Source organism: Aulonocara stuartgranti (assembly GCF_965226115.1).
Source record: "Aulonocara stuartgranti genome assembly, chromosome: 5".
Lineage (NCBI taxonomy): Eukaryota > Metazoa > Chordata > Actinopteri > Cichliformes > Cichlidae > Aulonocara > Aulonocara stuartgranti.
Genome location: NC_138943.1, coordinates 14,234,523 through 14,251,046, shown reverse-complemented (window position 1 = coordinate 14,251,046; position 16,524 = coordinate 14,234,523). Strand labels below are relative to the sequence as shown.

The 16,524-nt window shown below is 38.5% G+C and overlaps 1 protein-coding gene across 4 annotated transcripts in view; it reads left to right on the top strand.

The window, feature by feature from the left end:
- mtss1 (MTSS I-BAR domain containing 1) overlaps nucleotides 1-16,524 on the top strand; it is a 79,757-nt gene that overhangs the window by 23,760 nt on the left and 39,473 nt on the right. For all 4 annotated transcript variants that reach the window (XM_082533919.1, XM_082533918.1, XM_082533917.1 and 1 more), the window contains 2 exons: nucleotides 1,525-1,586; nucleotides 9,009-9,082. In XM_082533919.1, coding sequence (XP_082390045.1) covers nucleotides 1,525-1,586; nucleotides 9,009-9,082 — 136 coding nt within the window. The remainder of the gene's footprint in view (nucleotides 1-1,524; nucleotides 1,587-9,008; nucleotides 9,083-16,524) is intronic.

Genomic DNA, 16,524 nt, shown 5'->3' with positions numbered 1-16,524 from the left:
AAAGAAGTCAGTTTCTCGAGCAGTTCAGGCTGTTGACCAAAGAACTGATTATGATATATATGTTTAAAGATGCAATTAATTAAGCTAATTTGATTTGCTTGAAGTATGTTTCACAAAAAAACTAGTTTTGCCTGTTATGTGGGATGTGTTTATTTGTTGCAAGTAAGCACATTTGGTGCTCCCAAGATTTTTTTCCAGGGGTTTGTACAAAACAAAAAAAGTAGCCATGACAAGTCTCCAAACTACTAACATTTTTCTAACTTTGGTATTTTAATATGTTGGCTTTCCAGCTAGCAGTTAGTGCACTGATGACGTCATGTGAAGTAGGTGTTGCATTGAGATCCCTGGTGTTCATGCCATCTTTTGTTTTTGTTGAGCCCTTAGGGTGTGTTAAATTGGTAAGGAGATTTAAAGCTTTAGGGATTAGGCAACTAATTGATTAATCAGTTGAATTTCTCATGTTTTCAGTGTTTGTTTTTTTTGAGTGCAGGTTAAAACTGACATCATGAACATTATGATGGATTCAGAGTGTGAACTGCAGTTTCATGGCAAATCAGCGACATCTGCATAAGAACATTAGTTTGCTCATGTTTAGCGCCACTCGGGTGTTTCTGCTCATTAGTTGTCAGGCTCAGAATCCCCATCCCCTGTCATAACACGCATCTAGAAGCAAAAAGTAACATGCCGAACAGCTGATAATTGCTTTGTTTTTTTTTTGTTATGTTAGAGAAAATCTGGAGAACTCTAAATATATGTGAATGTTAGATCCCCTAGGATTCAGTTAAGAGCTGCATTTATTGCTTAAATCTGTCATTAGTTAACTGAAAACTGGCAATAAACTATCCAGCAAAATAGAAAACAAGGTTTTTGTCAAACCTTTCACTTATATTCAGTATTTATTTTTAGATTTTCCATCTCATTTGACCTAAATGTTTTACTTTCTTTAATACCTTCATGCTGCCCCCCCCCCCCCCCCCCGCATTTGTACATTTCAGACCTCTGTTCTCTTTCTGTCATCCTGATTTTCATTTTGATTAAATCCCAAATTCATTTAAGTGGAGTCCATTAATCCTCACTGGATTTAATACTGCAGCTGTAATGCTCTGCTAAAGCACTGACAACATATTTTCTGTAGCACCTTTCTTTCTCTTAACATAGTTTGTTGGAATATGAACTCCCCTTAGGACTGTAATTTTTCAGTTTTTGTTTCACAGAGTGTTGATGTTGAATGCTCCTGTTGGATTCAAATAGGTCAAATGTTTCAGCTTTACGCGTCTCTGTTCAGTTTTGTGTGATTTGTTTTCTACACATTCCAGTCCTGTGCAGACAAATGTCTGGCAAGTTTAATACTAATACCTAAATAATGCCCCTTTCTCCCTTCGTTAAGGCTACAACTCCTTCAGGATTATGGCTGTGAAAGAAATATTGTTAACATCTCTTTTAGACTTAAGGAATCTTGTTGCATCCTGACTTGTGTTACAGAGGTTTAATGCCCTCATTTGTCTTCTCATTTCCCCCCCGCAGGCCAGTTATCCTACATGGGAGGACTTTGTATCCAAAGGAAATAAACTGCAGTCACAGCTCAGGTAAGAGGCACATTTTAACCCCTTTTTTGTGTGTGTTTTTAAATCAGCAGCTCATTATTAACATGAAACATTTTCACCTGTAGAGCAGATTAACCTGTAGATGAGTATGGGCTCAAAATGTGGTCATAAATATTTTGTACTTGTAAATCAGTTTTGTACTTGTAAAAAAAATTTGTGTGCGTAAAATAGATTTGTGTGTGGACTTAGCCAAAAAAAACCCCTGCAAGTTACAACTACGAATTTTGACCCTATTTTTCTTCCTTTCATCTGATTGGTGAATGTCATGTCAATCACAAATGTAACAATCCAATCAGAGAACAGATGGGTTTGGCTGTCGGAGGGGCGCTTTTTTTGAACTGCAGGTCTTTGAAGGGAATAAATGCCCTTTTACATGCCAACCCAGCATTTTACTTCATCACCACGAAGTAAAACAGTCTGTGGTCGTCCGAGTTTGGTGATTTTTGTGTCACAGGACTACGTGTTTAATACAGGGACTTCCACAGCCTTTTCACCAGCGCTGCGGACGCAGGGGGGGGGGGGCAGTGTTTTGGAAATGACAGTCTTCATTACAAAGCTTTCTTCGTTATGAATTAGCATAGATGTTTTTATTGAACATTTGAAGAACTAGCAAAAAAACCCCACAAACTCTTGTAGTTCACATGAAGTCAGAGATAAAAACGACAAGGAGCAGGTGCATCTAGTACAGGTAGAGCTGCTGCAAAAACCCACAGAGCCCAGCAGCCAGCAACAAATTCTGGATCCTTTGCTTTTAGTTAGCAGTTAGCATTAGCAGCACATCCTGCGTCCGATGTGAAAGGACTTTTATGCTGCGCACTGTGACTCACAGCAATGGTCCCGGGTCAGCCCTGACGTTGTGTTAAACTAATCCTAAAGTAATAATGGTATTTCTAACCACTGACATACCACAACTTTATCCTTTCAACAGCTGCTGAAAGTAAGGGGACCTAGCTGCTATCGGATATTTATATAGAGATTACCCTTCAAGGACCTGCAGTTCAAAAAAGTGCCCCTCCGACAGCCAAACCCATCTGTTCTCTGATTGGATTGTTTAATTTGTGATTGACATGACATTGACCAATCAGCTTAAAGGAAGAAAAATAGGGTCAAAATTCGTACTTGTAACTTGCAGGGTTTTTTTTGGGCTAAGTCCACACACAAATCTTTTTTACGCACGCACAAATTTTTTTTACACATACAAATCTTTTTTATGCACACACAAATTTGTTTTTACACATACAAATCTTTTTTACAAGTACAAAACCGATTTACAAGTACAAAATATTTATGACCACATTTTGAGCCCATAGATGAGGTCTCCTAACTGTATCACAAATTTTTGGTCATAACCTATTGTATAAAACCAGATATTGCCGTTTCACGCAACGATACTGTTTTCAACCACTCATCAAATCATCAAAGACAAGCTGTTGAACATGTCATAAGTGTGTCACAGTGACATGTTAGTTTTAACAGTTTTGCATGTTTCTCCTCTATTTATTCTCTCACTACCGAGTGTTATATTTTTGTTGTTTAACTCATTCACTGCCATTGACGTCTCTAGCCGTCAGTTGCAGTGAATGAGTCAATGGGTTTAACTCATTCACTGCCAATGGCTGGCAGTGAATGAGTTAATAGTGACTTGCAAACTGTTTTTGGTGTTGGTAAGTAGGGCTGGGCGATATGGCCTAAAATCCATATCGCGGTATAATTTGAAGCATTTGCAGTAATGATATATATCGCAATATATTTTTTCTTCCGTATTTTCTGCACCATAAAGGTGGAATCGAAAGTGCGCCTTATAATCCGGTGTGCCTTATGTATGAATTCTGGTTGTGCTTACTGACCTTGAACCGATTTTATGTGTGACACGGCCCTCAAAAATCTATCAAAAATGTTTTAGTACCACTTTGGTGAACTACGAAGCCACACCACTTGATGGATTGCCGGAGCATTACGGCTTCCGTAGTCAGGAGCCTCAGTATATAATATATAATGATGTGCTACGTGATTGCTAGTGACACAGCTATGTTAGCATAACATAAACAGTGAAGCTAGAGGATGAACGCTAACTTCTTTCCACTCGATAAAAGTTAATGTGAGGGTCAAATGCAATCGCATGGCAGGATGCTGTAAACGAACCAAACTTCAGTCAGGACAACAACTGAGATAATCCATCCACAATACGAGGTTAGTTATTAATATACTGCAACAACATGGGAATAGAGCAGCTGCGAGAGAATTCAACATTCAAGCGCAGTTTTTGGCTTTCTTCAAATTCCAAAACGTGCTTCCTCTCTTCACTATTACTGTCGCCCAGCATAATTTGCAGATGATACTGCTTGCAGCTGCTGCGATGCTTTCGACCAAAGCAGGCGCAGCTTGATGACACTATCAACATGCACTTTCACGGTAGAGCGGTATAGTCAAAATCTCTACCGTTGGCCAAATTCATATCGTTTCTACCGTATACAGTTTCTACTGCCCACCCCTATTAGTAAGGGAAATTATTTATCTTAAAAGGGAAAAAATTGCTAAATGAACCAGAATTTTTTTTTAATAACTTCATAGTTTAAATATATGAAGGTCATGACCATCCCTATTTAAAATAGGAATGTGACTGTTTGATATCTTTTATCAGTCAGAAAATCTTGTTGATCATCCTGCAACTCAGCAGAACATTGTCAGTTTCCCTGAACTATAATTGGATGGCATGTTGCCAAATACTTAGTCATGTTTTTTCAGTTCGTTTTTCCATAGAAAATATTTGCCCACGATGACAAATCAACCGCATCCTGTCTTGTGTCGTTGTGACATCAGTTTTAGGTCGCAGATGAAACACTAAGAGATTTGGGCTTTTAGAGATTAAGAGACTAAGAGATTTTTAGAGTGTAAGGTAGGGCTGCACGATTTTGCATAAAATGAGAATCACGATTTTTTTGGCTTAGAATTGAGATCACGATTCTCTCACGATTTTCTTTTCCAGTATAAATATTTATTGCACTTATTAACTGCTCATCAACTTCGTAACAGTTGAGACTGAACATAAAATAAACATAAAAACAACAAATGTCTCACGTTTTGTTGTTGCCGCAAAATGTTGTACTGCTTGAAATTCCGTCTCCACCGTTGCTCGACACTGCGTGTTTAGAGCAGGTAGTGCAACAATAGAAAAATAGTTGCGGGACAGCACTGTGTAGCGTTTGTCTAGGGTGTTGATCATTTTCCTAAATCCCTCGTTTTGCACAGTGTTGATGGGAGCCATATCTTTGGTCAGGTGATAAGTGATAGCCTCCGTAATTTCCACACATTAAAGGCCAGTCCGTGAAAATATTGTCGGCCATAAACCGGTCCGTGGCGCAAAAAAGGTTGGAGACCGATGTTTTAACCGATGCATGAAACTATACATTTTTAGACATAAGTTGTAACGGCCGCCGTTTTCTTTGAGTATTTATTACACGGCGTGCTGCGGAGAAAAGCCTGTTCTAACGTTTGAGTCTAAGGTTTATTTTTAGCACCCGGCGGCTCTTTTTTTTTTTTTTTTTTACTTCTCATCCGTAAATAATCTGCTCTTTCATGTGATTCAGTTTATTTTGAAGTCTCAAAAGGATCTTGAGCTTTATTGTGAAAGGTTTATGTGGAACATAAACAAGCGGACACGCGATGCTGTTACCGTTGTTGTTGCTAACCACAACGCATAAAAACAGGCGCTTGTCTGTCTGTAGTGTGGTTATATTAAATATAAGAGAAAGAGAGAACTTTAAGAAATTAATATAGCCACCACAGTGACCATCAAAACCATGATCAAAAGGGTGAAAAAATATTGCCGTAAACAGTTTATTTTGCGACACCACGAAACAAACGATAGCGTAAAATGAAACTATAGACGTTTTTATATCGTCATCCGATATATATCGTTATATCAAACAGCCCTACTGGTCATTGTTGTATTCTGTCGTTTTACATGAAAGCTGCACATGTTCTGACCCAGGCTAATTCTGTCCAGTAGCTGGCTTGGTTTAATGACAGTATAATTGCTGAATTTCCCAGTAGGCCAGTTTACTTTGATAAGCATCGCTCTGCTTGCTGTAGCCACTCACAGTCCATTAGCCCTGCCAGTCAGCCAGCTATGCACACACAAAGCTACAGATACAGGCATAAATAAAGGGCATCCACTTTGCTCTAATGTTTAATGCTACTTAAAAGATCAGCTGTGGATAATTTGCACACACAAAGCTTTATTTCACACATTAACTTCACAGTTATATTTATTCATACAGCCACCAATAAAGATTGTTTGTTTGTTTGTTTGTTTGTTTGTTTGTTTGTTTGTTTGTTTATTAATTCACTTTTTCTTGATACCTTCTAGCCTCATTAACACTAAAACTTCACCAGGTAGTATTTCATAGCTTGAATTATGAAAACACAAAATACAGGCATGTCATGATTTGCAAGAGGTCCAAAGGCCTCAAAATGGAACATTGTCTGATGCAGTTGAGCTGGTAAAATGCTGTAATCGTAGTCAAAAGGAGGAAGTTTTGACAACAAATAGCTTGAGGCATGCAGAAGAGTTGGACTCTTCTGCATACTGGGCACACATTTAGGATATATGTGTAAATATAAATATTCACTGGAATTCGCATAAACGTATTTCCTTGTAGTACAGAATTGACAAAATAAAGTTTAACTTTCAGGCTGATCATCGAGGGTGATGAAACAGTTAACTCCATTTTTCCTGTCTCTTTTCATGCATGAACTGTTAAGCTTGACTAGCAGAGAAATTTTGCTGATAACAGACATGATGACATAACACTTCTTTAAAAATGAAAGATTCAAATGAGTTTACAGTTATAATAAATATAACAAGTCCGTTTCACTTGACATCTTTTATCAGTGATGGCTCATTGCTGCACCATTTTTAATAGCAAAAAATATGTTTCTGCAGTTAGAGATTAATTAGAGATTTCAGCTAAAAAAAACAAACAAACAAAACAGTCAGACTCTGGTCTGTAGATCTGTAGTTTAACTTTAAAGCAGCAGTTACAAGCTGAAAAGACAAGCTGAAGCCTCTCTTAGGCTCCAGTGGGGTTTTCAGTCTTGCTAAAGTATTTGGGACTCTGTGTTTTTCTGCAGCACCACCAGAGTGTTCATTCAGTGAGGGATTTAGATGGAGAAGATCAAATACATATTTGCACATACAGAGCTTCAAGAGTGTGTTTAATTATATTATATGTTTCTTGTAGTCTGACTGTGTGTCTATGTGCTACAACACATTGTCAATGCTGGGACTGTTATTAGGTGTTTTTGGAAAGTTATTAAATTAAATTATTGTTAGTTACTTCTGTTCAGTTATTATATATAATTATGGACAGTGTGCACCAATTAACATGTTCTCTGGTTAATGCACCAGATTTATTCCTACCTTTATAAGTCTACTGCTGGTGCATTGATAGGACAACATGCAAAATCATATGGGCACAGCAAATTGGTAAATACGATTTAAACAGTGTGGTATAATAAAATATATTTAAAGGCACTTGAGCACAGACAGTTAAGAAAACACGACTCCAGTTCATGCTGTCTTTTTTCAAGATGGTATAAAGTTGGTATGAAGATGGAATTCATTAAGTGGATCTAAGCATCATCAACTAAAATTAAACCAATCTCTGCTACACTTGATGTAACCTAACTCTGACCATGAAACCACAGCCACTGTGCACCAGTCCAATACACTGTTGTTTACTTTAAATCCATCACAGTACAGCAAACTAACCTGTATCCTGCACTAACCTGCAGAGTGTTTAATGCAATCTTTAAATAACAAAATTAGTCTGTCTCAGTTTGTATAGGAAAAAACATAATGTCACAGATACAAACCCAATATCTGATTTAAAAACATGAGGACTTAGATGTGAGCTTTATATTTCCAGCTTATCAAATAACCACTGAGCAGTGCTTGTATAGCATTTACTATTGTTGTTGTTGTTGCTGTTATTATTATCATTATTATTATTATTATTGTAATTGGTTCATTAATTTGTTGAGTCATTTGACTATTTATTTTTTAATGTTTACACTTTTATTCTTCCATATTTTCTAAAAAGTTGTTGTAAATTGGATTGTTGTCTTCAGCCTATCCTGTTTGTGAACTGCATTGTTAAGTGTGTGTGTGTGTGTGTGTGTGTGTGTGTGTGTGAGAGAGAGAGAGAGAGAGAAAGAACTCTTTGGTCTTAATATGAAAGAGAATTTCCACTGAGGTCAGATGCACAAACTAGAGACAGGAGTGTCATATGATCTTCTTAGTTTGGCTTTCAGAGATAATGACTGTGTGTGCGTGTGTGTGCATACATGCACTTGCGCAGCTATAGAAGCATAGACCTGACTGGTAATTGACACACATACACAGACAAAAGATCCATTGATGTAGCTGATGTGCGCCTCTCAAGGTCTCCAGTTGCACTCCTAACACTGGCCTTTGCAGGTGATTGGACTCATTTATCTTCACCAGACTGACTTTCATAATAAAAGTGGGGGGGGGGGGTTGGTTTTTTTTTCCTCGAGTAGTGCAGAGGCTTGTTCGGGATGCATCTTCTGATTTTGTGTCTGTGTGTGTGTGTGTGTGTGTGTGTGTGTGTCTTTCAGATTTAGAAAAAGTTCTTATGGTGGCACTTATGTGTCTGATTACCTGACCTATTTATTCCCACTGTTGCAGATTTTAACAGTTTGTCCAAACCCCAAAGGTACATACTGTATGCTGTAGTCACTTTGTTTATGATTCTGTATCAAATAAGCCATGCCTGATACCAGTGTGCACCCTCTGAAATGGGAACTTCTGATAAACACTGCTCAAGTGTGAACTCATTTAAGATTTTGTCCTTCTCGTCACATCTAATTTGTTTGCGTTGGCGGCTTCGTGGTCCTCAGTGAGTCTGAGCGTGACCACAGTTCCAGCCTCATGCAAATGTTCATCAGAGAGTGAGAGACTTTTTTCGTTTTAAACGTTACCATCCAACGGAAGTGTGGACGCAATGCCCATTAAATTGTGAGCCTGTGTCTCTTTGAAACTTGATTGAGACCCGAAGCACAAATAAGCTCTGCAAGACACCTCATCAGTGCGATAGAGCGTATTTACTAAAGCTAGTAAAAATCTAAAAAGGAGGTTTTTGTGTGGTATTTAACTTAATCCATCTAAAGAGTTGTTGGTTCTTTACAATGTCATGCTTGTGCTTTCAACCAGTTGATCGTCTACCTACGCATGTTGCCATGACACTGTGTGTTGGGCTTTTCTTGGAGGAGTTAATGCAGTGGCGTCTTTTGCTTTCTAAACCTGAACAAATGATAGCATGATGGAATGATATTATGTGTACATTAAGCACGACAGGTAACACGTGTTGTTTGTTTCAGAACGACCATCGTGGTGACCGGAGCCTTCCTGGATGCTTTTCAGAAGGTGGCAGACATGGCGACCGGAACCAGAGGTAACCACACACACACACACACACACACACACACACACACACACACACAGTTGACACGTTACTGTCTGTGGCCCAGTTGTTATCATCTTGCTCTGTGTTTTTATGTGACTCACAGCAAATCAAGATAAATGTTTTCTCCCTTTCTTTCTCCTCACAATGTGATCTTTCACTGTTTCTCTTTTTATTATAAATAGTAACATCATGAGGGAGCTAATTAGCGCTGTTAACTCTCCGTGGACAGTATGTGGGTGGGATAGAATATCAAGTAAAAACCATTAACCATTGTGCTACTAAAGGATGGTATGTGGCAGGACAAGCCCCTAGCTAATTGTCAGTACATTGCTCGTTCTATCTGCCTTTCTTTGATGGCCCAGTGATTGAGTGGCAAACTGTCCAGGGTATACCTCCTCACCATAAGTCGGGCTAAGTGACAACATGGCTAATTTTGTGTGTTAAAGAACCTTCGATTGCGTTCTATCAGGCAAATGCCATAAAGTGCTCTAGTTCACCAGAAAAAGCTTTTTACATATCAGGTTTAATCTAATGCTATTTTTGTTTACTTCAACTAATGAAGATTATGCTGTTGATGTTAATAAATAATGAACAGTTAATTAAACATTTTTAAGGGCTGTGATTAGTCTGCTGGACATACTCAACAAAAACTTGAACAAAAAGCAGTCACTAATTCAAATCCTACTGTAGCCTGTGGGTGCTTTTCGGTTTGCATGTCCTCAGGTAACATCTCAGGTCATCTGAGAAGTCTAATAATTTTGTTGAAAATGTATAGAAGAAATGCAAATTTGTCTGTAACTAAGGCTGTAAAAGGCTCTGTGTCATGGTTAAGACCATGACACATTTTAATGTGGGATTCTCTGTTTAGTCTCAGCCAAGATTTTGAAATGATTTCTTGTAGTTCTGGTTATTATTGGAAATATTGAATCAGGGAGTGCTAAAGAAAATGTGTGTGTGTGTGTGTATAAGTGAGAGGGTTGACAGTGAATTGATTAACAGCCTTTAGGATACAATCTGTAGACAAAATTTGTAAACCGCCTCATCACATGTTTCCTTCATAGGTCACAGATAAACTGTAGTTCCTGCTACTTGAATCCAAGTAGCAAAAAAAATAAATAAAAAATGAACGAACATTTTTGCGTTCTGAATCGATCAAAATCTCCAACATATAAGGTTTACGGTTTTTCATATACTCACCCAGCTGGCATAGGCTCCAGACCTCAGCAACTCTGAATCCATTAAGATTGGATTAATGGTTGGAATTTCCCAAATGTTGTTTTTTGCTTTTCTTTGGTTCAGAGAATGGGAAATTGAATAACTTTTTAAAACATCACACAATTTTCTTGGCTAGTTCTGATCTTCGCTATACGAAAGTCCTATTATTTATTTATTTATTTTTAGTTTATTTAAACTGATTTTCTTTGTAAGAACTGTCATTGCCACCATAACCAATCAATGACGTTTGTCTGTTGGAAATTCCAAAATCTGTTCAAAAAAGAATGAGTCAGAATAAATAAACTTTTGTGTTTTCTCTAAATTGGCAGCAGATTACAGGACTTTTTGTCAGTCTAAATTAAAAAAAATAAAATAAAGTGTGATAGGCTACTAGAAGGAATTACTTGTACAAATTAATTCCATATAAACATTATTCAAATATGCTTACCAATAGTGTTGTAACTAGTGTTCCACCTCCCACATGCTTGTTGGTGGGAGGGTTATGTTGCTGTGTTTAGTATTGGTGTGCAATACTGCAGATTTTGGTATTGATCCAATACCCAAAAAAAATACAGAGCCAGTATTGCCAATACCAATACTTTTAACTTATAAAGGCAGCATATGTAGGGGAGGGCAGTGTGTAATGATTTATAGGGTGAATCATAATCGACCACTAAATCACTACGATTTACAATTTCCACATTAATAAGTTAACACAACAAAACACAACTTTCAGCTTCTGTATTTTGAAGTTGGGGTTCTTTGAGACCTGGAATGTAAATGTGCCTGTTTATAAAGCACTTTGGGTCATCTTCTGTTCCTTAAATGTGCTAATGGATTTAAATAAAATATACAGTCAACTCAAAACGTTCAGATCTTTTTTTGGTGCATGTTTAAGGTATATTTTTTCATTTCCTAAAAAATAATTTATTTAACACAATTCAGTGGGCTACATGCTGTACTTAGAGGAAAAAAGTAAAGTATCGATCCTGTCATGATGGTATGGATCCAGTACCAATACCAGCGTTAGTATCATGTCTGACTTGTAGATGTTGGAAAACGGTCACTTAAACAGAAATTACAGCATCATGAATTACAGAAGATAAACTTGCATACAGATTAGTAGAGTGGTGAAAATGTGGAAGGTTTTAGATACATTCCTCTTGACTTGCATATTCAGTTTTTCCAGTAGTGTCACACTACAGTCATTCAGTGGTAGACCCTAACATGCCAAGAGAAACTGCAGTGTGCCAAGAAGTCGGGGCTTGATTGCAAGCTAGTAAACATGGATGCTGTAGGTTTTCATTTTTTTTCTTTTTGTAAGACCTTTGCAGGTGGCTTATGGCCTAGAAAATAGTGCAATTCATTGATCCCCCAGTGAGCAATGTTGAAGCATAATTTTAGTTTACAAGAAGACTTCATACAGCCTGCCAACTCATTCAAGTTTGTTTAAGAAGGCACAAAATGTTTCAGTTCAGGTTGAGAGAATTGTTAATCAGAACCTGTTTGGTACAACATCAGAAGTCTGTTCTGCCTTGTATAATCTGTATCTTGGTATTTCTGAACTTGCAACAATTATATGAATGACATAATCGGAGGGTATTCATAGTTATTTTATATATTTATATATTTTATATTCATTTTCACTACAAAGCTTGTGTTTTGTTTATTATTTCAGACTAAAGAATTTAGAGTTTCTAACTGTTAGTGATGCCGCAGTGTTTGTTTGAGTCTGGAAACTGAAGAGGTGTCTGGACTCGGAAACTGCTAATGATGTATGATGTAAGAAGCAGATGGTCACCTGCTCACCAACTTAGCCGGCACCCGAAATCACGTGCTGTTTAATGCAGCCCTAGAAGAAGGACATTACTCAGCAAAATCTATCTAGAAGAAATAGATTTTGTAAAAAGTTTTAAAATGTGAATCTGTAGAAATGTTTTTACTGTTTATAGCTATAATAGTTGTCTCTGGATCTGTAAGGGTCTATCACCCAGTCTGCATTTGGTGCCACATGACTGAGGGTTGGGTTGCCTTAGGGCTGTGTGATATAACGAAATATACTAGATGCCAAAATTAAAACATCTATCGTTTCATGTTACATGCTATCGTTTGTTTAGTGGCGTCGCAAAATACACTGTTTACGGCAATATTTTCTTTCATTGTTTGGTCACCATACAGAGAATAACAGCATGGCCAGTGAAGATGAGGCAGAACCAGGTAGCTCCAAACAGAAGGACCAGTCAAAAGAAATCGAGGACCTTATTCCTAAGCAAGGGGCTACCTCTGTAGCATTGACATGGTTTGGTTATGAAAAGTCTGACATGGACCAGAAAACTACTATGCAAATTATGCCGCAAACCGGTCAACACCACAGACTCAAACATGACAAACCTCTTCTACCACCCACGTGAGAATCGCGTGAAAGTGTATAAAGAGAGTTTATGGATGAGAAGCAAATAAGAGTGGTCAGGTGCTCAAAATAAACCTTAGACTCAAATGTTAGAACAGGCTTTTCCCCCGCAGCACGCCATGTAATAAATACTCACAAAGAAAATGACAGCTATTGCAACTTCTAAATATATACTTTCATGCATCGGTCAAAACACTCGACTCCAGATAAACGACGCCCAGATGAAAACACTTCACGCAAGTCGAGTTGCCCGAGTTTCACAGAATTTACAGAAAATGCACTATTGTATGAAATATATCGTTATCGGGATGAAAAATGTCTTATATTGGGATATGAGATTTTGGTCATATCGCACAGCCCTAGGTTGCCTTGTTTGCAGTCAATCAGCCTCTGTTTGGCTGCTGTGGAGATCTCCAAAGAATGTCTTTTCCTGTTGTTTCCCAATCTATATGTTGTCAGGAGGGAAGGCAGGGACCAGCTGTTGCCCTTTTAAGATGGACTTTACATCCAATACTTTGTGCCAGACTCCTGTGTATCCCTCATCAAATCATCCACCTGTTTTTTTTTTTGCTATTTTATGTTTGTTTTTCAATTAAAATGGGCTATATTTATATTTAAATTTCTTCTAAAATGTCTTATAATTCCTAAATATAAAATAATTCGGAGCTCACCTCAAGGGCTTTAGGAATGTCACCATAAGTGTAATTAAAACAAATGGTATTTAATTCACTTGCACTTTGTTCATCAAGAAAATGGACATACTAAACATCCAAGTCAGACCCCCTGTTTTAACTATATTGACCACGCACCCTTTCATGCTTTTGTGCATGGTCACACCTCCCAAAGGAAAGTGTTAATTTAATGAGTAGTCATGCTAAATAAATGAAATTATAATTACTATCCAAATTATAAAAATTAATTATATTTTGTGCCGTAATCAAACCTTGGTTCTTGTTTGGCACAGCGGTGGATGTAGGAAGGTTACCATCTGTTGGCACTTAGTTCAATGTGAAGCTGATATAGCCTTCACACACTGCGCGTTGATGAGACGCATTCCTCTGTTGTGCATGCGCGCGCATCTGCATAGTGTTTTGACAGCTGCCTCATCCCCCTCATTCTCTGCAGTCTCAACTCAGCTGTCCAGTGTGTGAGAGAAAAGGCAGACAAAAGAAAAAGGAACAGCTGACTTTAAGCAGGGCCAATGCATTTAACACACACTCCTACACATGTTCACTTTTAACACTGGCAAGTCCTGGCATCTTGTAAATTCCGTAATTGTTTTCTCCTTTTCAGCCCCTTGAATTGCCTGCAGGGGACTACATGTATGTCAGAACTGGTTTGGCGGGTCTATGTGTAGGCACTTTGTTTGCTTTTCATGGTAATACTCATGATGTCATAGTTTTGTGGTATGGGAAACGGAGAAGTTGTGCATTTGAATTTTTTTTTTCTACCAGGACAGACAGACAGACAGACATGAGTGACAGGTATCAGTTGGTGTCTTGGTCAAAGGTGGCATTGTTCAGCATTGCTGAACACCCCATGTTGCTGTTTCTCAATGTGGAAACGTGTCAGGACAACTTTCAGTGACAGCTGACTTTAATTGTTCGTTATCCACTTTCATGCTTCATAGACGCTGACAGCATCCTTGTGTTGTAAGATAAGAGAGATAAGATAAGATAGAACTTTATTAATCCCTCGGGTGGGTTCCTCTGGGAAATTCGACTTCCAAAAAAGCACAGCAACGACCAAAGTTACAGTTACAGAACTGTTATATATATACACACACACACACACACACACACACACACACACACACACACACACACACACACACATATATATATATATAAATACAGAGACAAATATAAATAAAATATACAAAGGGGATAAATAGGAATAAAAAATAAAAATACAAGTGAATTGCACATTTCAAGTATTGAGTCTATTGCACTGTTGACTATTTACAAAAAGTATTGCACAAGGTATTGTACAGTGAGGTGCAGAGGCACTACAGCTTAGTTGTTCCCCCCTCCTTTGTCCTCCTGTTTCCCCTCCCTCTCCCCTCCAGAGAGGAGTTAAACAGTCTGATGGCGTGTGGGACAAAGGAGTTTTTAAGTCTGTTAGTTCTTGTCTTGGGGAGAAGCAACCTGTCACTGAACAGACTCTTCTGGTTGTTTATGGCCGTGTGCAGAGGATGCCCAGCATTGTCCATAATGTCCATCAGTTTCTTTAATGTCCTTTTCTCTGCCACTGTCACCAGAGTGTCCAGCTTCATGCCGACCACAGAGCTAGCCCTCCTGATCAGTTTCTCCAGCCTGGATGAGTCCCTCTTTGCTGTGCTGCTCCCCCAGCACACCACAGCATAGAAAAGTACTCCAGCAACCACTGACTGGTAAAACATCCTCAGGAGCTTCCTGCAGATGTTAAAAGACCTCAGCCTCCTGAGGAAGTACAGTCGGCTTTGGGCTTTTTTATACAGGTGCTCTGTGTTGCATGACCAGTCCAGTTTATTGTCCACCCACAGCCCGAGGTACTTGTACTTGTTGTGTCAATACCTGTAACATCAGTTGTTGAATACAGCCAGAAAAGGCATGCGAAATAAAACCACACAGGTAAACTGTTGTAATTGAAGATTTTATTTTTTGACTGGACAGTATAGCTTTATTTAAAGTCTGCTTCCCACATATGCAACTATCAAAAAAATATGAAACTGTCTCTCCCTCCAAACGTCATAAAGTCACATTTATGCCATAGGATGCCGTTTGATTGATGGCAGCTGATTCTCATGTGTTGATTTTTTTGTCATAGGTTCCTGTTACAGGCATTGGCACACTTTAGTAAACATCCAGTTTTTAAAAAATATTCTAATAGGTGACCTCACAAATCAGCAAAGCCAGAAAATCTTTGTCCTGTGAGACATTTCATCCTCCTTTATCTGCTTTTGTTGTTGCTTACCAAACTGAGCACTTTGGCATGATTACAATTGAAACTGGCAGATTATTGCTAAATCCACAGAACTATGAGGCATCTTTTCTTACTGAGCTGCAGCTACTTCAGACCTTAAGGTGGTGTGTTAATATCTATTCATGCATTCATTTTCATACGCTCCAGTTCAGAGTTGTGGGGGCTGGAGCCTATTCCAGGTGTCACAGGGTGAACGTTTGGGAACGTCCTGGACAGGTTGCCAGTCTGTCACAGGGTTAATGTGTTAATGTAAGGCCCCATAATTCTCAACAAGAAGCTGGTTTAGAAAATAAGTCGGAGCTTTTAAAGCCACTTATGAACTCATTGCATTGAGCCATTGCTTTAAAGCAATCAACACCTGATCGGTTAGAGTATCCCTAAATGGAAGAGGTGATACTGTCTAAGGCTGCTGACTGGCTAATGTCACCTCTTTTTCCGATGCGTGTGTGTGGGGGATAGGGCTGCCACGATTAGTCGACTAGTCACGATTACGTCGACTATCAAAATCGTCGACGACTGATTTAATAGTCGACGCGTCGTTTGAAGCTTTGCAAGATCCCAAAAGACGCAGGAATAAGTAGTAGGATTTAAGAGTGTAATAACGGACTGAAACAGAAGATGGCAGCACTGCATGTACAAGGATGCCAGCTGCCGTTATACCCCGAAGAAGAAGAAGCTGTGTCCCAGAATTCATAGCACAGCCCAGCGCAGTTTACAACAATGGCGGCAGCTAGTTAGTTTTAATATTACTCTCATTATTCTTTCTGGGTCACAAAATAAACGTTTAGGCAAGAATGTAGCTGTGTAAACCTCAAATATCTGCTCAGTTTATCAAGACACC